The sequence below is a fragment of the Hemiscyllium ocellatum genome, chromosome 2 (genome assembly GCF_020745735.1).
Source record: "Hemiscyllium ocellatum isolate sHemOce1 chromosome 2, sHemOce1.pat.X.cur, whole genome shotgun sequence".
Lineage (NCBI taxonomy): Eukaryota > Metazoa > Chordata > Chondrichthyes > Orectolobiformes > Hemiscylliidae > Hemiscyllium > Hemiscyllium ocellatum.
In genome coordinates, this window is record NC_083402.1 from 89,295,817 (window position 1) to 89,317,576 (window position 21,760).

Consider the following 21,760-nt stretch of genomic DNA (forward strand, 5'->3'; position numbering starts at 1 on the left):
AATTGTAAATGTGAGTAATTTCTCCCGATACTGTTCAGACCTTCATAATTTTGAAAACTTCAACCAAATTTCCACTGAGCCTTCATGTCCCCAAAGAACCAACTCATTTTATGTCATTTCATAAAAATGCAAAGTTTGTAAATTAGAGGTACAGTATTTCAGCGAACCTGCAATACCGATAGAAATCTGCACTTGAAAAGAAGTACAAGGCAGGGAATTGGTATTATGGTGTGTATCGTTTCCCGTTGGAAGTACATAATCAGTGAATTTACATTTATGTGACTAATATTACAAAATGCTACTGTTCTAGTACTTTTTTGTTATGTGAAATCATTTCAAGTTGCATGGAGTCGTAGAGATGTACAGCACGGAAACAGACCTTTTGGTCCAATTCATCCATGCTGACCAGATACCCTAAACTAATCTAGTCTCATTTGCCAGCACTTGGCCCATATCCTTCTAAACCCTTCCGATTCATATACCAATCCAGATGCTTTGTCAAAGTTGCAATTGTACCAGCTTCCACCAATTCCCTTGGCAGCACATTCCATACATGCACCACCCTCTGCATGAAAAAGCCACCCTTTAAGTCCCTTTCAAATTTTTCTCCCTCATTCTAAATGTGTGCCCTCTAGTTCTGGACTCCTCCACGTCAGCGAAAAGACCTTGTCTATTCACCCTATCAATACTCCTAATGATTTTACAAACCTCTATAAGGTCACCCCTCAGCCTCCAACACTCCAAGAAAAATAGCCTCAGCCTCTTCAGCCTCTCCCTGTAGCTCAAACTCTCCAACTTTGGCAACATCCTTGTAGATCTTTTCTGAACCCTTTCACGTTTCACAGCATCTTTCTGATAGGAGGGAGACTAGAATTGTGCAGAATAAGTGGCCTAACCAATGTCCTGTACAGCCACAATGTGACCTCCCAACGCCAATACTCGATGCTCTGACCAATAAAGGAAAGCATGCCTTCTTCACTATCCTATCAACCTGCAACTCCACCTTCAAGGAACCTGCACTTCAAGGCCTCTTTGTTCAGCAACACACCCCAGGACCTATTAATTTTGATTTCAATTCTTGTGTTAATAACAATGTCGAAGTTCAAAGGAGAGTCTTAAATCCAAATTTTAAAAGAATGTTCTGACCTTCAAAATGAACAATAGGAGCAAAGATTGAAGAATTCAAGGTACAGTAAAAGATTCAAAATCTTCCAAGAGTAAGGAAAGGATGGAAGGAAAAGATTTCTTTAATCCAAGGTAGAAAATCAAAAGGATAACTGGCAGGTGTTTATAATTTTGTATGAAATTATATTTGATAGATATTTTTAGTTGATCTAACATCCTGGCACTTGAGTTATCTGTCCCAAAAAAAACAGTTCCGTAGAGATTCTTAATTTGTCTAAACTGACCAGCAATTGCCAATAATATGGTAACTGGAGCCTGATCTTTGTATGGCACAGTTAACCAAACAAAAGATTATATTGTTATTGAATGCTACGATTGCAATAACAATTTTTTTGTGTGTGTGTGTGTGCGAGGGGGGGGGGGGGGGGGGGGGGGGGGAGAGGTGGTTATAAGAGAGAGAGAGAGAGAGAGAGAGAAAGGGAGAGAGTAACTGATGGGCGGGACTTCTTCAAAGCCATAATGTGAAGATTACATTTCAAACATTAGTGTGTTTAAGGGACAATGGTTCAGCAAAAAAGCTGAAGTGCACCTTAACTTTGTATATACTCCTGCTTGCAGGCTGAAAAGGTTGATGCAGCGCTCCATAGCATGTTACTGAAGCAGGAACCACAGAGGCAGCATCTGGCATGCTTAGGCACATGGATCCTCTATCATAACCTTCGGATTATGATCCAGTACCTGTTGAGCGGCTTCGAATTGGAACTCTATAGCATGCATGAATTCTATTATGTCTACTGGTATGAAAACCTAACCACATTAGCAGCGTTCAAAGTTCTAGCTAATACTATCTTTTGGGCATCTATATTTGGAAGAGACTCAGATTGAATTTTGGCTCATAAACTATAGTTTAAGTCATGACTACCTCATCTTATTTATGATTTGGAGATGCCGGTGTTGGACTGGGGTATACAAGGTTAAAAATCACACGACACCAGGTTATAGTCCAACAGGTTTAATTGGACTATAGGCTTTGAAAGGCTTAACAGACAATCAATTTTTCAATGTATAATTTCAGTTACATCACACTGCAAATTTTTACTATAAATTCTGTGTTACAATCGAGTCCTCCACTATCACCTGATGAAGGAGAGTCGCTCTGAAAGCTAGTGTGCTTCCAATTAAACCTGTTGGACTATAACCTGGTGTTGTGATTTTCATCTTATTTAGTTATGAACAGTCTATGCAACTACAAATGTTGAATTTTCACATTTAAGAAATAGCTCGTTCTATTTCATTAGTCTTATTTATATACTATTGCTACTATTTTATATATAAATAGAATTGTAATACATCTCTGATTTAAATATTTTCCACATGTGACTACTGAGAAGGTAGAAAGTAGAATAGAAGTAGAAAGTGAATTATAGAATGGTCATAACACAGAAGGACTCTATTTGGCAGCTAGGTAGCTATCTACAAAATAAACTCAGCTAGTCCCATACCCATGCCTTTTCTCCATATGCACTGCTGATAATTTCTTCTCAGATATTTTACGCATTCCCTAACAACAAATCATGCTGCAAGAAGATCAATTCCAGCTCTGTTCACATACAACCTGCCTGGCCTATACAGATCCATATCCCACAGATTCAGTTCCAGTAACCAAGGAATATAAAGCCTTCCTTCCAAAACATCTCTGCAGTCTACGTATTCATCTTCTTTATTCTTTTGTTTTTCTGTACCCACAAGGACATTGCCCTGCGAATATAATGGAGTCTACTACATTTTTTAAGGATCAGCTTGCTATTTCTGTCCTTATTCCCTAAAATCTGTCTGCAGGCCCTCATTCCTCCTCCTAACTATATAACCAGTAAGGACCATGATCAGTCGGGGCTGTTTATCTGCTTTCTTCATTCTCCTTTCAGCAAGCTCTGCAGCTGCTCATTAACATCCTTGACTTGGACACAGGGGAGGCATCGTACTACATAATGCTGTCGACTTAATTCTGCTGTAGTTCCCAGAGCAAGTTTTGCATTACCAGCATCCAAAGTTGAATACCAGATTGAGAGCAAGGCAGAATCTGTGAACCCCTACATTAGCAGCAAATTCATCCTTGGCTGAATATTTCTCATCCCATTAACTGCGGGGTGACCGCACTGATTACCTGCTTTCCATGAAACACTCAGTGGTGAGGCCAGCCACTGATTTTTAAATCTTCCAAACATTCTGCTCATTGCAATCTCTTTGAAGTCATTCATCTGCAAGTTTCAACGTAATTCACTCTTCATTTTATTCTGTTTTATGTAAAATTAGACTAGTTCTGCACAGTTCATTTTGAATAAATGGCTAAGTTTATTAACAGTTGAGAATAATTTGCTGAATGAAGTGCTCTGAAATATGCCGTAGTCCTTGAAAGAGTTGGATTAAAACCTTCAAATTAAGAAAAAAGTAAGTATCCCACAATTTTTTGACAATCTGTCTGCAGGCCCTCATTCCTCCTCCTAACTATAATCCACATTGACCTTTGCATTTGTAAGCCACATCCATAAAATGTGAATACATCTGTCAGTTATAACACACTTCATCCAGGATGCCAACTTGATATTTTGTAATTTTTCTTTCATTTTTCCCATCTTTGACTGGGCCAACTCATATTAAATTGTACTAATCTGAAAGATGAGCAAAGGTTATTTAAAAAGCGAGCCTGCTTCAGCTCATTTTGTACAATTTTAACTTTTAATACAATAATGTCAACTGCGTCCTAACTAGCATATTCAGTGAAAATTACTTGCCTGTTTACATAGTTCCCTTAAGTGTCCAGAAAGTGTTCCCATAGCCCTCATAATTGCATTTTGATGTCCCCTGCTTTGTAGGTATCTTTCAGAGTTCCTATATGCTTGGCTGATATCAACACTGAGCCGTGCTGACTCCTCTCAAATGGCAGAGGAGCGAATTGTAGAGGAACAACAGAAAGGCCGCAGCAGCAAAAAGACAAAAAAGAAAAAGAAAGGTAGAGACTAATGTTGTTTAAAATAAGCTCTGATTCAGATTTTCTGTGATGATAGTAATATTGTCAATATTCATTTATTACTTCACTCAAACTTGCAACATTTCTGGAGTGCTGCAGAAATGTTTCTCTGGAGGGTGCACTGTTGAGACAACCCTGGGCTGCAGTCAATGGAAACCACTGCAACTGATGAGAATTCATAATCTTAACGCTGTTATCCTCCCTAAAGCCTATGGCAAGTTTTTTTTGAATGATGTGAAACGGGGTTTCTAACAGCCTGTAACTTTTATAATCAATGCGAAATACCTTCAGTAACCCACAAACTATTTACGGAATTTTAACCTTTTGTTTTCATAATGACGAAGTTTGATATATTTCATAACAAGCTTATCTTCACTTCTATCTAAATCTAATTGTCATCATTTACTGCATTACTTGAAAATTGCTATGAAAAACCAAGTATTTTCAATCTTTATAATTTCCTACCTAGTTTGTTGTAAATATTTCAGTGTTACTGGCCACTTACCTGCCTGCTGACATCACTCCTGCTGCTGTCACAATCTATTTTGACTTGATTCCAGATCCAAATTGCCACCAGAAGGGGGAAAGTAGTCACTCAATCTTATGAGCAATTTTCTGTAAGGTAAAATATAAGCATCCTTTTTTCTCCACTGACTGCAGATGCAGGCCTTTGTTGCAGACAGTACTATAATGGGCTAATGCAGTGGTAGGCTGACACTTAATGTTGGTATCCTTTTTGTCAGTTTAGGAACTTCCTTTCTAACAGCACTATAATGTATGTACATTAAATGGAATGCAGTAATTCAAGGTTGGCTGATCAAAGCCTTAAAGGGAAATTAGGAATAGGCAAAAAATGCTTGACTTGTTATTGACATTCACATCCATGAAAGAAAAATTTAAAAGCAGACACCCATGCCAATTTATGCCATAATGTTTAAAGAAATTTGCAGCAATCTTTAAGTGGATTCTAAAAGTGTTGCAGAATTGAATTATTTTTCAGCCTTGAGAAAAAAATAAGAAACTGTATTTCTTTATCTTAAATACAGTTCGACCTCTGAGCAAAGAAATCACCTTGAGCCAGGCTTATCATAATATGTGTGCTGGAATGTATAAGGTGAGGATGTTTTTGCTTTTAAGAATGTTGATAAACTGTAATATAGCTATTAAAAGTCGGTGACTTTTACTTTAGTGATGGAGAGGGATAATCGTGCGCCGCAGGGCAAGAGCTATAGCTGGGGGCAGGGAAATTATGATGCAGTGAGGCATGACTTAGGTTGTGTGGATTGGAAAAACAGGCTTCAAGAGAAGAACACTAATGAGATGTGGGGATTGTTCAAGGAGCAGCTACTGCGTGTCCTCGATAGGTATGTACCAGTCAGGCATGGTGTAAAGGGCCTTGTGAGGCAGCCGTGGTTTAGTAAGGAATTGGAGTCCCTTGTGAAAGGGAAGAAGGCGGCATATGTAAAGATGAGGCGTGAAGGTTCAGTAGGGGCGATTGAGAGTTATAAGGTAGCCAGGAAGGAGCTAAAGAGGGAGCTAAGAAAAGCGAGAAGGGGACATGAAAAGTCTTTAGCTGGTAGGATTAGGGAAAACCCAAAGGCTTTCTATAGGTATGTCAAGAATAAAAGGATGACTAGGGTAGGTATCGGTCCAGTCAAGGATAGTAGTGGGAAGTTGTGTGTGGAGGCGGAGGAGATTGGAGAGACATTAAATCAGTACTTTTCATCAGTATTCACTCAGGAACAGGACACTGTTGCTGATGTGAATATGGAATCACAAATAATTAGAATGGATGCCCTGGAAATATGCAGGGAAGAGGTTTTGGGAATATTGGAAAGGATGAATATAGATAAGTCTCCTGGGCCTGATGGCATTTACCCCAGGATCCTATGGGAAGCTAGGGAGGAGATAGCAGAGCCATTGGCCTGGATTTTTATGTCGTCATTGTCAACGGGAATAGTACCAGAGGACTGGAGGATAGCGAATGTGGTCCCATTGTTCAAGAAAGGGAGTAGGGATAGCCCTAGTAACTATAGGCCAGTGAGTCTGACTTCAGTGGTGGGCAAAGTCTTAGAGAGAATGGTAAGGGATAAGATTTATGAACATCTGGGTAGGAATAACGTGATCAGGGATAGCCAGCATGGTTTTGTGAAGGGCAGGTCGTGCCTCACAAACCTTATTGAGTTCTTTGAGAAGGTGACTATGGAAGTGGATGAGGGTAAAGCAGTAGATGTTGTGTATATGGATTTTAGTAAGGCGTTCGATAAGGTTCCCCATGGTAGGCTAATGCTAAAACTTCGGAGGTATGGCATTGAGGATACATTAGAGGTTTGGATTAGGAATTGGCTGGCTGGAAGGAGACAGAGGGTAGTAGTTGATGGATTATGTTCATCTTGGAGCGCAGTTACTAGCGGTGTACCACAAGGATCTGTTTTGGGACCATTGCTTTTTGTTATCTTTATAAATGATCTAGAGGAAGGACTTGAAAGCTGGGTAAGCAAGTTTGCGGATGACACGAAAGTCGGTGGAGTTGTGGATAGTGAGGAAGGAAGTGGTAGGTTACAGCGGGATATAGATAAGTTGCAGAGCTGGGCGGAAATGTGGCAAATGGAATTCAATGTAGCTAAGTGCGAAGTCGTTCACTTTGGTAGGAATAACAAGATGTTGGATTACTGGGCTAATGGTAGGCTACTTGGTAGTGTGGATGAGCAGAGGGATCTTGGTGTCTATGTACACAGATCTCTGAAAGTTGCCACCCAGGTAAATAGTGCTGTGAGGAAGGCATATGGTGTACTGGGCTTTATTGGCAGAGGAATTGAGTTCCGGAGTCCTGAGGTCATGTTGCAGTTGTATAAGACTCTGGTGAGGCCTCATCTGGAGTATTGTGTGCAGTTTTGGTCGCCATACTATAGGAAGGATGTGGAAGCTTTAGAACGAGTGCAGAGGAGGTTTACCAGGATGTTGCCTGGAATGGTAGGAAAATCTTATGAGAAAAGGCTGAGGCACTTGGGGCTGTTCTCATTGGAGAAGAGAAGGTTTAGGGGAGATCTGATAGAAGTGTATAAGATGATTAGGGGTTTAGATAGGGTAGATACTAAGAACCTTTTACCGCTAATGGAGTCAGGTGTTACTAGGGGACATAGCTTTAAATTAAGGGGTGGTAGGTATAGGACAGATGTTAGGGGTAGATTCTTCACACAGCGGGTTGTGAGTTCATGGAATGCCCTGCCCGTATCAGTGGTGAACTCTCCTTCTTTATGTTCATTTAAGCGGGCATTGGATAGGCATTTGGAAGTTATTGGGCTAGTATAGGTTAGGTAGGACTCGGTCGGCGCAACATCGAGGGCCGAAGGGCCTGTACTGCGCTGTATCCTTCTATGTTCTATGTTCTATGTTCTATCTCTTACTACGTAAGGGAGATCAGAGAAGCTGTAAACTTCACAACAGAGAGAAGGAAGAATAATCTTTCAAACAGAAACTGTAAATCCTGTAACCACAAAAAGAGGAAAATGTTACTCACCACAATCCTCTACCACGCACCCCCAACACCCCATACCCCATTAAATGCTCCAACTATAACATTCTCTGGTCTTTCAACTATGTACAGATATTTTGTTATTTTAAACATTGTTTAATCTGACGCTTCTATTTTATTTAAACCTGATGTACAATAATATTTATCCACTCTTGTTTACAGTGCTAATTTTCTGTGAGTTAACATATCCGTTTGTTTGCCATGTTCTGTTGATTGCAATTATCAGCCAATTTCCTATTGTTTTATTGCTGTTAGGGAATGTATGAACGTAGGAAAGTACCAATGAGACACTAAAGACTTATAAAAGTAATCAGTCCTGAGTGAATAATCTGGAACAGATGCAAATCATTAAAAGGTGAATTTACAAAGCTACTTGCTTTTACTCCCTCCCTCCCTCCCTCCCTCATAGTTGACACGTATAATCTTAAATAAAGAACTAAAAGAGATTAAAAACACAAAAATGCATATCTCATGATAACATAAAGATACGTAGCAAGAGGTTTTGTAACTTGTACAGAGGAGTTTTTAAAGTTTTTATTGGAACACCTGGGCCTCTGCCTGCTTTTGTTTTGCACCAGAACTATTGAAGGGAGTTAGAAACTACATCTGTGCTGTCTGAGTATGTGTTATTTGCACAATTTCACTGAATGCACAATAGGTACATTTTTATAACCTTTTCAAACAAAAGTTTGCACAACTCCATCTATGACATTCCTATGCTGCTTTGTGTTTTAATGGTAACTTGAAATTCACTTGAAGTTTCAATACTCAGATCAGTAGTCATTAATATTTAAACTATTGTCAGTATAATTTTTCATTAGAAAAATTTCTAAACAACTAAGGATCAAACAGTTTTGGAGAAGTGTAAAACAAATTTAATCATGCTGCTATGAGGTATGTTTTACTTCTTATTTATCATCATAGATTATTTATGGAGTTTTTCTAGAGGTAAATTACACTTTGAGTGTATGTTAGGTGAGGCAGGAGCAGGGAAGAATTGGGCCTTCTTCCCCCAGAGGCAGACTTGAGACTAAGCTGGAGTGGCAGATGGTGAAGCTAACAACATGGAATGCTTGTCTGTGTACACTGAGACATCAGCCCAGATGTTATTATGAATGTTAGGCTCTCAAACCCTCTCCAACAAACCATGTATCTCCCACCATGCTCTCCAAGTTCTCTCATACTCCTTTATCCCCTTTATCGCCCCTGTACCGCCCCATGCTCCTAGGTATCATTAATCCATTAGCCAGCGTTCACAATCACTAATCTGCAAGAACATTGTATTTGCATTAGAGGTGGAAAAGGTAAACTCTAACTAATCTAATAGACCTCACACAAAACACAATTCATTTTTGGGAAAACAAATCAAATCAACCATTACATAATTAGTTAAACCCCCTCCACAATTCAAATTTGTTGTAAAAACCCTGATTCACTTGCTATATTTTCTAATAATCTCTTAAAACTGTCAGTCTTCTCTTGAAATATCTAGTTCTGAAGCTTTTGAAAATCGACTGTCCATTTATAATGACCCCACGAATCAAAATATCACACATGAAAACAATTGAGTTTGCTGCAAATGCAAAAACAGGTGACTTGTCAATCAAGAGCTTTTGGGAGCAGTTGTTTTTGTTTTTTAGTTTTCAAACTTAAAGCATTTATAGATATTTCAATCATTTCAGATCGTAACTCTGAAGTCCCTGTGTGGTGACAACTTCAGTTTTGAATGCAAAATAGCATATTAGCAAGGGGAAACACACCCTGGTCTTGGGTAAAGCACAACTGTAATTCTCAACTTATTTTCATGATAGAACCAGAGGAGAACCATGTAAGCAGTTACTACAGTGAAAACACAGCAAACCTGCAATGCAGCATTTTAACTATTGAAACTGTAAGAATAACTTACTTTTTTTCTTATAAAACCTATCTGGAGAAGAATTCCATGAACAGGTGACACTTCTTTTGTTTCCCAGTTGGAACTGGGGGGTTCCCTTGTCTTTAGTGACCTCTGAGATGCACTGAGCCACATATTGTTATGCAAGGGGCTCAAATATACTATCTGCACCCGCAATATAGCCAGAAATAATAGGAGTGCGTGATTCTGGATTCAGGACCTGCCCACCGTCTTTTAAGGGCTACTAAATTGGCCAACGAGATAGTGATCTAGTCCTAAGTCTTCGACAATAACAAGCCTTGTATAGCAAACGTAATATTGAAAGTAGTCCCAAAGCACTTCCCAAATGCATACATGCTTTAATTTAAAGTAGTCTCTTAGTATGGTTCTGTGGTTCTATAAGAGGGAGTTAGTATGTGGAAACGTAGGGAACAAGTTTCTAGACACGAGGCCTAGGCAGCTAAAGGCCAATGGGAGTGAGGATGCACAAAATTGGAAGAAAGGAAAATTGGTGAGTGTTTGTCGAACTGAAGTAGATAACAAAGATGGATGTGAAGAAAGCTGTATAATGATTTGAATGTTAAAGATGAGAATTTTAAACTTGAGGATTGGTGGAGCAGGAACCAATGTAAGTGGGTGACTGTTGGATGATGAGTGAACATAATCAGTTTGTCTTTGTGCCAGATACAATATGGGCAGTAGAGTTTGGATCAGCAGTTCAGCATGTGGAAAACAATAGACTGACCAGGAAAGCATTGGAATGCGTTAAGCTCATAAGTGACAAAGATATAAATGAGAATTTCAGCAGCAGATGAGTTTTAATAGGATCCTCACCTCATACAGAGGTGGAATTAGACTACCTTTGTGATTATAAAGATATTAGATTATCTGAGTATTGAATGGGACATTGTGTTTCTATATAATCTAGTTCAGCCTAAGGAGACTGTAATCAGTGCCATGAAGAAGTAGTTCATGGTAGGGGACACAGACAATGGACTCGGTCTTCACGTTGTTTAGCTAAAGTAAATTGTCTTATTTTTAATGGACAAGCTGTTGTTCAAAGTGCACACAATGGAGCTTTTGAAAGAGATGATGAAGAGGTAGAGCTAGGTGTGATGAGTGTGCATTTGAAAACTTAAGCCCTTTGTGCCAGAGCAGGTGTGTCGATGGTGAAAGGATACGTGATGCTGTCCAGAGATCATTGTCCAGTTGAGGATGAGACGCCATTGCTGGCAATCATCTTGTTGAAAATATATATATTTGAATAGAGCTAAATGAGGACAACACTGCCCAAAGGTCATTCCAGAGATTCCAAAACACCCATAAAACCTCAATGGATGACTAAACCTCCTCATTGCGAGAGAGACACTCTTTCAGGTGTTGCTTCTCCAGCTGTAGATTCTGTGTCTCCATGATTGGAGGATCTTCCCAAAGAAGATTCCCTCATTTCCACTCTTGCTGCTCTTCCAGAGACAGACTCTGTGGTTGGAAGGAGAAATCCTGTGAGTGAACAAGCTAGAGGAGTTATTCTGGCTGATCATTGGGCTACCATACAGGAGAGTTTCCGGAGGATGGAGCAGGTATGCAATGGGTTGAGTTCCAGTTGGAAATGAGGCCAACTATTGGCATGGCATGGGGAGCAGAACCCACGTGTCAGCTTTTTGATTCGATTTGATTTTTTGTCGTCACATACCCAGGTACAGTGAAAAGCTTTTTTTTTGTGAGCAGAACAGGCATATCATAGTAAACAAGGACATAGATTGATAAATTCTTGATATCACAAGGAATTAAGGGCGGCAGAGAGAATGTGGGTAAGTGGAGTTGAAATGTCCATCAGCCATGATTGAATGGCGGAGTGGACTCGATGGGCCGAATGGCCTTACTTCCACTCCTTTGTCTTATGGTCTTATACCGATCATAAGTGTGCTTAGACAAGGGTGAGGTATACAAGTTTATGGCTGCACAGGAGGCACACAAAGCAACCTGGAATGGAACAAGGGAGCAGAGCCCATATATGAGCTAAGGTAATGGCAGCAGGGACAGGGACAGGGACAGGCCATTTGCTAGTTGATCAACTTATCACTGGTAGGTACCATAGACTTAGAGTCATAGAGATGTACAGCATAGAAACAGACCCTTTAGTCCAAACCGTCCATGCCGACCAGATATCCAACCCAATCTAGTCCCACCTGCCAACATCCAGCCCATATCCCTCCAAACCCTTCCCATTCATGTACCCATCCAAATGCCTCTTAAATGTTGCAATTGTACCAGCTTCCTCTGGCAGCTCATTCCACACACGTACCACCCTCTGCGTGGAAAAAGTTGCCCCTTAGATCTCTTTTATGTCTTCCCTCTCTCATCTCAACCTATGCCCTCTAGTTCTGGACTCCCCAACCCCCGGAAATAGGCTTTGTCTATTTACCCCACATAAATAATGACACCTGGAAAATCTGTACTACTGGTGCATAATATTTCACTAAGGTATGTGTTTAACTATTTCACAAATGCATTAAAAGTAATACGTACAAAATAGAGGCAGAAGTAGATCATTTAGTACCTCGAGCATTGTCTGCAATTCAGTAAGGTCGTGGCTAATCTGTTCATGTTTCAAATTTCACATTCCCATCTATCCTCTAACCTTTGTTTTGCTTGCCTAACAAGGATCTATTCTCCTCAGTTTTAAAAATATTTAATAACCCTACCTAATCACCATCTGAGGCAGCATTATAAAGTCACAAGACCCTCCAAGAGAAAGAACCTCTCTTCATTTCTGTTCTAAAAGGGCAATGCTTATTTGCTCTGCTGTGAATCACAAGAGAAAGCATCAACCTTGTCAAGAATATTCAGGATTTATATTCTTCGAGAGCAATTCTACTGTTCTAAATTGCAGAGGAAACAAATCCAGGGTGTCCAACTTATCCTAATTAGATAACTCATTCATTTTAGATATCAATCTAGTAAATCTCCTCTGATCGCCTACAAAATATTTACATCCTTCCTCCCTTATTTCTTTACTTTTATGTTCTATTCCTCTCAATTAAAGAATAATATTCCATTAGTTATCTCGACTATGTGCTGTTCCTACAGAGTAACATTTTGTAATTCATGTGTGAGAACACAGATCCCTCTGCACCTCAATTCTGTCAATCTTTCTCCCTTTAATCAATACTAAGCTTTTCATTCATTCTGATACTCCTTCTGCCAAACATTTTCTACACTCACTCAATCTATTTATACCCATCTGCTGCCTCCTTTTGTCTTCCTCTCGCCATACTTTCCTGCCTATACTGATGTTGCAAGGGATAAATTATTTTAATGGCTGAAAGCTGAATGGTCAAGGAGAAACTGAGAGGAAATATGAAATAAATAGATAATGGAACAGTTAGTAATTACCAGTAACTTAAAGTTTTATGTAATAATATACAGAATCAATTTTCATAGTACTCATTAAAATTCCCAAATGCAATATATTAAGGCAGAATTTGACTTAATCACTATAAATCAATGAACTTGAAAATGTGCACTCTTACATTACATCCTACTGCTTTAAATCCGTGTACAAGATGTAATCTATTCACAGAGTAACACCATGGGAGATTCCTAATATACAGAAGTAATTATTACATTTAATACAAATGAAATGATTCATTGTTTTCACAAGGATATAACAGAGTGGTTTGCAAAAATGTTTTGTATTTGATACAAATAATTTGACTTAATGCTTTTCTGTGGATATAATCATTCAGAACTCTGAAGATAACTTATGCCTAAAAAGTGTGCTGACTTGAAACATATCTTCCCCATTTTCATTTGTGTGATACAGACTATGATAGCCTTTGATATGGATGGAAAAGTGAGAAAGCCGAAATTTGAACTGGATAGCGAACAGGTCCGATACGAGCATAGATTTGCCCCTTTCAACAGTGTTCTCACTCCTCCACCTGTGCATTACCTACAGTTTAAGGTGGGTAGCAAGAGTACATCTTCATGCTTATTATCCAATTCGTCAACATTTTAATCCTCCATGTGCAAAATGTTGTTGATTCTGAGGTTCTGGCGTTTTCGCCACCATCCTAGACTTAACTCTCTATTAGAAGAAAGTGAGGACTGCAGATGCTGGAGAGTCAAGAGTTGAGAGTGTGGTGCTGCAAAAACACAGGTCAGGCAGCATTTGAGGAGCAGGAGAGTTGACGTTTCAGGCATAAGCCCTTCATCAGGAGTCCTGCTCCTCGGATGCTTCCTGACATGCTATTCCTTTCCAGGGTCACACTTACCTATTAGGGAGTTATGTCTAAAGATGTCCTCTCTGCCTCCTCAGAAAGAGACATTATGAATAGCAACTCAAGTTACATCATTTGATGCACTTTTTTTTCTCTTTTTTTCCCTCTCTTTTTCTCTCCCTCTTCCTCTTAACTTCTCGCTCAGCATGTCAGTTAGAAACTAATTTATTTCGCAGTTTATCTGACTCCTGACACTGTGAACTCGTTAACAAAAACTTTCACACCCACTCTATACAACAGCCTCCAGAATACCTGTTTACTATGTTCTTCCCATCTGTGAGCAGCAAGCAGTTAGAAAGGCAAATAATATGGTGGCCTTCACAGGAAGAGGGTTTCACTGCAGGAGCAAGGAAGTCTTATCTCAGTTATACAGGGCATTTGTGAGACCACACACCCAAAGTACTTGTGTAGTTTTCATCTCCTCAAGAAAAAAGCATACCGGGAATTGGTTCACCAGACTAATTCCTGAAATGGTAGTTTTGTTGTATAAGAAAAGTTTAGGTCGATTGGGCCTGAATTTACCGGAGTTTTGAAGAATATGGGGGGATTTGATTGAAATAAAATTCTTCCAAGCTCGTCAGACTCTGTGCAAGAATAATGCTTTCCCTGGCTGGGGAAATCTAGAACAAGGCACCACAGTCTCGGGATATGTAATAGGCCATTTCAAACTTAAATGAGAGATTTCTTCAGAGGCAAGTGAACCTGCGGAATTCTCTACCACAGAAGGCTGTTTTAGCAAAGTCACTGAATACGTTTACAATAGAAAAAGAGTGATTTTATAGGACCTAACGGTGTTGAAGGGTGTGAGGAGAGAGCAGAGTATGTTGTTGAGATTGAGAATCAGCTATGATCATGTTGAATGGCAGAGCATGTTCAGTGGGCCGAATGGCCTGTTCCTATTTTTGTGTCTCATTTCTGATGTTGTGGATGATTACATTGATTACCAAGGTTTTAACTTAAGTCTGTTTGAGTGGTGATGATACTTTCCCTTATTTAAAGGCTCCTGGTCTGGCTATATTTGTAGCCACTTCCCAACTCAAGACAGTGGTGGTGTTGTGGTTCTTACCATACTTGGATCTTTTCCACTTCCTTCACAGGAATTCTTCATTTGAGCATCTCACTTTGTTCTTCACTCTCATTCAGAGTTATTGTCCATTCATGTACCATTAAGTTTCCATTAGTGATACCATTACTATTGTCCTATCTTACTCTCTGCATTGAACAATTTCTTATCCTCATTGATTTCAGCCCTCATATTATCATGCTCCCTCTCCTCTTAGAGTTCACTGCTCCATTATCTTACCTAATTCCACCCCTCCCATTCCATTTAAACATCCAACCAATATTGAAAACCTCTCAGTATTTTATGATCTCTCCCTCATCCTTCTAAACTCCAAGGACAGACCCAAAGTCCTTAACTGTTCCCTAAATGACAAGCCATTCATTCCTAGGATCATTCTTGTGAACCTCATCTGGACCCCTCCAAGGTGAGCACATCCTTCCCCAGATACAGGGTCCAAAAATTCTCATCAGACTGCATTTGGAATATTATGAGAATCTTATGCAGCCTCAACAGTACATCCCTGCTCTTGTATTCTAGCCCTTTCAAAATGAATGTTAATATTGCATTTACCTTCCTAACTACCAACTGAACCTGCATGTTAACCTTAAGATTATCCGGAACTATGACTCCCTTTGTATTTCAGATTTGGGAAGTCTTTGCCCATTTAGAAAATAATCAACATCACTATTTTTCCTGTCACAGTGCGTAGCCTGACACTTTCCCCCATTGTATTCCATCTGGCACTACCTTACGCACACTCCTAGCCTGTCCAAGTCCTTCTGCAACCTCCCTGCCTCAACACTACCTGTCCCTCCACCTATCTTTGTCATCTCCAAACTCAGCAATACTGCCCTCAGTTCCTTTGTCCAGAGTCATTAATGTATAATGTAAATGATCATGATCCCAACACTGAAGCCCGCAGAATTCTACTGATCACTGGCTGCCATCCGAAAAAGACCCCTTTATCCCCACGCTCTGCCTTCTGCCAGTCAACCAATCCTCTAACCATGCCAGTACCTTGCCCCTACACTATGGGCTTTTATCTTATTCAGCAGCCAAATCCAAATAGATTACATCCACTGGCTCTCCTCCTAACTTGCTCATTACCACCTCAAAGAATTTTAAGAGATTTGTCAGGCATGATCTCCTCTTGATGAAGCCATGTTGACTCAGCCCTATTTTACAATGCACTTCCAAGTACTCCACAATCTCAGCTACAATAATGGACTCTTAAAATCTTACCAACTATCAAGGTCAGTCTAACTGGGCTATAGTTTCCTGTCTTCTGTCTCTCACTTTTTAATCAGCAGTGTTACTAGCTACTTTTACAGCCATTTGGGATCTTCACTGACTCCCCTGATTCCTGAACGGTGACTACCAATGTCTCCACAATCCCCTCAGCTGTCTTTCAGAACCCTGGGATATAGTCCATCTGTTCTAAGCAATTTATGCATCTTCTCCTTAGTGATTGGTACTACGCATAACTCTGCATCTTATGAAACATTTTAACAAGCTTCAAGCAGTGGTCCTATATCCAAGGATTGCAGCCGTTCAAGAAGGAATCCCACCATCTTTGCCATTGCATTTAGAAACGGGCAGTGAATGATAGCATGCTATATTAATGAACTTTTTTTAAAAAATTATATTTCTCAACTTTAAAGTATTTTTGTTTTGTTGCCAACCAGGAAATGTCTGACCTCAACAAGTACACTCCCCCTCCTCAATCTTCCGACCTATACATAGCTGCTAGTAAGCACTTCCAACAGGCAAAGATGATACTGGAAAACATCCCAAACCCAGATAATGAGGTACTGTGTACTTACTGCAGAATACATTTACACATGAAATATAACTGATGCTTGGCAACAACAGTTTACTTTTGTATGTTGGATTTCTAGAGCCTTAAGTGTATATCCAATTGTCTCTATTTAAAAGTCTTATTTTAATTTCATCTATCACTTACATTCATATGTCCCTTTTCTTGGGTTGAATTTGCTAATTATCTTTTCTAGCTTGTCTATAACTTGCTCCCCCATGGCATGGAATTTGTTTTTCAGGTAAATAGAATTTTGAAAGTCGCAAAGCCTAATATTGTGGTGATGAAGCTGCTTGCAGGAGGCCACAAGAAAGAGTCTAAGGTAGGTCTTAGATCTGGAGATAGGGTGGTCGCATTTGTTTGCAGAAATAAATACAGGAACACCTAAAGATAGATACTTTTATACCTGAATAGGATACCTATATATAAGAAACATTATTCTTAAATATTAATACCTTGTCTTTTCAACATAAAGCATCACCCCCCCTCCAGGCAAATCCGAGCTTTCATCTGTGTTTGGCTGTGCTGAACTACCTAATCCAAGTAGGGATAACAGTTGCAATATTAACAATTGATGTCACCCATGGACTATGAGAAGTATCAGTCAGGGCCCTACACCTGATCATTGAGTAAATACTGCTGGAAGTTGAAAAATATGCATAATTTTAGTCTATGCTTGATACCCCCAAGTCAAATAATTTTTTAAGACAAGGTGGGGTTCCTGAAACATGCCCAAGTATATTTAACACAGTTGACTACCAAGGTTCACACCATCATCTGATGAGACAGAAGAGTATCAAAATGAACTTGATTATCACTGCATCTGGGATCTTAAATATACAGTTTGTAATTCACTCGGAACCAGGAACTATACACAAAGGATGAACAGGTCAAACTCTGAACAGAAACACTGTTTTTCAATGCTCATATCTCCACAGCCTGTTCTAGACTGAGCCCTCAGCTCCACCCATGCAATTGACCCGACCGGCTCTCTTAAATGGGCAGCATCCCAATTACATGCATAACAATGATGACAAGTGTATTCTATCTACAAGATGAACAGCAGCAACTCATCAAAATTCTTAGTCATTGAGATGTATGGCAACGAAACAGACCCTTCCATCAACCCATCCATGCCAACTAGATAACCAAAATAAATCTAGTCCGGTTTGCCAACTTTTGGCCCATATCCCTCTGAACCCTCCCTATTCATGTACTCATCTCGATGCCTTTTAAATGTTGTAATTGTACCAGCCTCCACCACTTCTGGCAGCTCATTCCATACACACACCAACCCTCTGTATGAAAAAGTTGACTCTTTAGTCCCATTTAAATCTTACCTTTCTCACCTTAAACCTATGTTGTCTAGTTTTGGACGTGCCCAACCTGATGAAAAGACCTTGTCTATTCACCGTAACCATACCCCTCAATTTTATAACCTTAATAACATAACCCCTCAGCCTCCAATATTCCAGGGAAAATAGCTGCAGCTTATTCAGCCTCTCCTTATGGCGAAAACCCTCCAACCCAGGCAACATCCTTGTAAATCTTTTCTGAACCTTTTCAAGTTTCATAACATTCTCCCTGCAGCGGGGAGATCAAATTTGCACGCCATATTCCAAATGTCACCTAACCAATGTCCTGAAGCCTTCAAAAATGAGGTAACAAGAGTCCAGAGACAGTATATTTCTGTTAGGCAAGGCTGGATGATGTAGGGAACGCTGGATGACTGCAGCAACTGAGGTTTTGGTCAAGAATTAGAAGGAAGCATATGCCAGGTATAGACAGCAGAGATCGAATGAACCCTTAGAGTAGAAAGGCAGTAGGATCATACTTAAGAGGGAAATGAGTGGGGGGGGAAGGTGACATGAGAAAGCTTTGGCATATAGAGTTAAGGAAAATCCAAAGGGTTTTTACAAACACATGAAGCATAAAAGGATAATTATGGAGATAATAGGGCCCCTCAACGATTAGCAAGTCCACCTATGTGTGGAACCACAGAAGATGGTATGATACTAAACGAACATTTTGCATCCGTGTATACAGTGGAGAAGGATATGGCAAATAGAGAATGTGTGGAAATAAATAGCGACATCTTGAGAAATGTCTATTTTATAGTGGAGGAAGTGCTAGATGTTTTAAAACACAAAGGTGGATAAAATCCCCACGACCTGATCAGATATACCCTAGAACTCTGTGGGAAGCTGGGGAAGTGATTGAGTCCCTTGCTGAGGTATTTGTATCATCAATAACCACAGTTGAAGTGCCAAAAGATTGGAGGTAGGCTAATGATGTGCCATTATTTAAGAAAGGTGGTAAGGAAAAGCCAGGGAACTATAGACCAGTGAGCCTGACATCGGTGGTGGGCAATTTGTTGGAAGGAATCCTGAGGAACAGGATTTACATGTATTAGGAAAGGCAACGACTGATTAGGAATAGTCAACATGGCTTTGTGCATGGGAAATCACACCTCACTAACTTGTTTTTTGAATAAGTAACAAAGAAGCTTCATGAGGACATGAATCTATATTCCATACTTGCAACCTCTAACACCTAGAAGGACAAAGACAGCAGATATATAACTACCATCTGCAAGTTCTCCTCCAAGCCACAGTTCATCCTGACCTGAAGTTGTATCATTGCTCATTCACTGTTGCTGGGTCACAATCCTGAAGCTTATTTCCTAACAGCATCATGATATTGGACTGCATAGGGACTGCAGCAGATCATCAGACTGATTTGATTGTTTAACAGCACCTTCAAGGGTCATCAGATCAAGACCTGTTGTTCTAAGGTAACCATTTTTGCTGTCCACTACACCTCCAATTTTGGAGTCATCTGCAAACTCTAACTGTTCCTCCTATGTTCATATTCAAATCATTTAAACACATGACAAAAAGTAATGGACCCAGCATCGATCCTTGTGGCACACCACTAGTCACAGGCCTTCGGTCTGAAAAGCAACCCTTCACCACCACCCTCGGTCTCCTACCTTTGAGCCAGTTCTGTATCCAAATGGCGAGTTCTCCCTGTATTCCATGAGATCTAACCTGGCTAACCAGTCTCCCATGGGGAACCTTGTTGCATACCCTACTGAAGTCCATATAGATCACTGGATTTATTCACTGAAAGTGGATATTGCAGGCACTTATTGCTCATCTCTAATGACCCTTGAGAAGGTGCTGTTAAACAATCAAAATCAGTCTGATGATCTGCAGCAGTCCTTATGCAGTCCAATATCATGGACTGAGGAGTGGCAAATGGAGTTTAACTTAGATAAATGCGAGGTGCTACATTTTGGAAAAGCAAATCAGACTTAATGATAAGGTCCGAGGAAGTGTTGCTGAACAAAGAGACCTTGGAGTGCAGGTTCATAGCTCCTTGAAAGTAGAGTCACAGGTAGATAGGATAGTGAAGAAGGCATTTGGTATGCTTTCCTTTTATGGTCAGAGCACTGAGTATAGGAGTTGGGAGGTCATGTCGCGGACATACAGGACATTAGTGAGGCTACGTTTGGAATATTGCATGTTATTCTGGTCTCTGGATGGGTATATGAATAGAAAGGGTTTGGAAGGATATGGACTAAGTGCTGGTAAATGGGACTAGATTAGGTTAGGATATCTGGTCAACATGGAAGAGTTGGATCGAAAGGTCTGTGCTTTACATCTCTATGAATATGAAGGAAATTTAAACAATGTCCATTATCAAGTGTTATTAGAATATTTCACTTTTATCTTCTTTTAAAAACTTGATTCTTTATGCAAATAAGTTTTCAATGCTAGTGGCTATTAATAAATGTTAATCCTGCACAATTGCAATTTTTCGAGTTTGTTTTCATGGCTCAGAAGTGCATTTCATAAGAAGAGGCAGAAGTTACACAGTCCTAGAATTGTTGCATTGTTTTTGTTGTCTGAATTAGATTACTCCCTGTAGATGGAAGAAACTGGGAGAACATGTTCTTTTTTCGATTGGTCATCCTGGAATGAAGCATATGGGCCAAGTTGTCTTTTATATCAATTGTTAAAGCATACAACAGACTGGAGGCAGATGGATATTCTGATCCTGGCCTAGCCTGTGCTATTTAAACAGTGAGAAATCTTTGATATCCAAAGAAACTAGTTGCCCTTGTTCATAGGTCACTGAAAACAGATGCACATAGGCTGTTACTGGGTTGGGAGAGACTGCCTTATGAGAAGTTAAGCAGATTGGACCTATTTTCTGATCTTTGCTGGAACACTTTGCTGCAGGGCTGTCCTCAGAACGTTAACACTCTTATTTTACAATTATGCATTTTTGTTTAATTGTAGATTCCTTGTTTTTATGTAACTTTCCTCCTGCTTTAATCTGCCTTTTACTCTTATACAGTATGTACAAAGGATTTAAATCAATGTTTGTAATTGAGAGTTTAAGATTCCAAATTATTGATTTTTAAACAATGTCTGCTTTCCATAACCTTGCAATTTTAGTCTTTAGGATGGTGAGGATGGCAATGGTAGAGAGACAATGCCCAAGGACTGTAGATAACCAGTAAGGTTGGAGGATCAGCAAGCTGCTGAAGAGATCAAGCGAACTGTAGGTTAATTTGTGTGAGGGCGAATGACCAATACATTGAACACAGTGGAAGGAAGTTAAAATATCTAAAGTTAGAAAATGCAAGTATGCAAAGCAATTCTATATTTCAATGTAAGCTTGATCTGCACGCATCTTCAGACTCTTTTATATAATAATAATGGCTTTTGAAATGCAAGATAATTTTTAAATTTAATTTCAGGTTCCTCCAGAATTCGATTTTTCTGTTCACAAATACTTTCCAGTCGTCAAGTTAATTTAACTCTAATGGAAATAATGGCAATGGTGGACGCAGTTCAAGACTTGAAACATTTTGCTCCAGGTTTGGCAATGTTTTAGAATGCTAAAAAGGGTCTACGTAAAATTGAGCCTTTGCACATTAACAGCAATGCTTTGCTTATGCTGTACTGTATTTAGTGACCAGAATAAAAAATATAATTTTTAAAA

At 39.6% G+C, this 21,760-nt stretch overlaps 1 protein-coding gene across 1 annotated transcript in view; it reads left to right on the plus strand.

The window, feature by feature from the left end:
* The window catches only part of naa35 (N-alpha-acetyltransferase 35, NatC auxiliary subunit), a 74,236-nt gene extending 52,476 nt beyond the window's left edge, over positions 1 to 21,760 (plus strand). Inside the window, exons 17-23 of the mRNA XM_060845226.1 lie at positions 1,744 to 1,922; positions 3,999 to 4,135; positions 5,200 to 5,267; positions 13,409 to 13,549; positions 16,614 to 16,736; positions 16,986 to 17,066; positions 21,516 to 21,760. Of these exons, the coding sequence (XP_060701209.1) occupies positions 1,744 to 1,922; positions 3,999 to 4,135; positions 5,200 to 5,267; positions 13,409 to 13,549; positions 16,614 to 16,736; positions 16,986 to 17,066; positions 21,516 to 21,575 (789 nt within the window). The 3' untranslated portion in view covers positions 21,576 to 21,760. The remainder of the gene's footprint in view (positions 1 to 1,743; positions 1,923 to 3,998; positions 4,136 to 5,199; positions 5,268 to 13,408; positions 13,550 to 16,613; positions 16,737 to 16,985; positions 17,067 to 21,515) is intronic.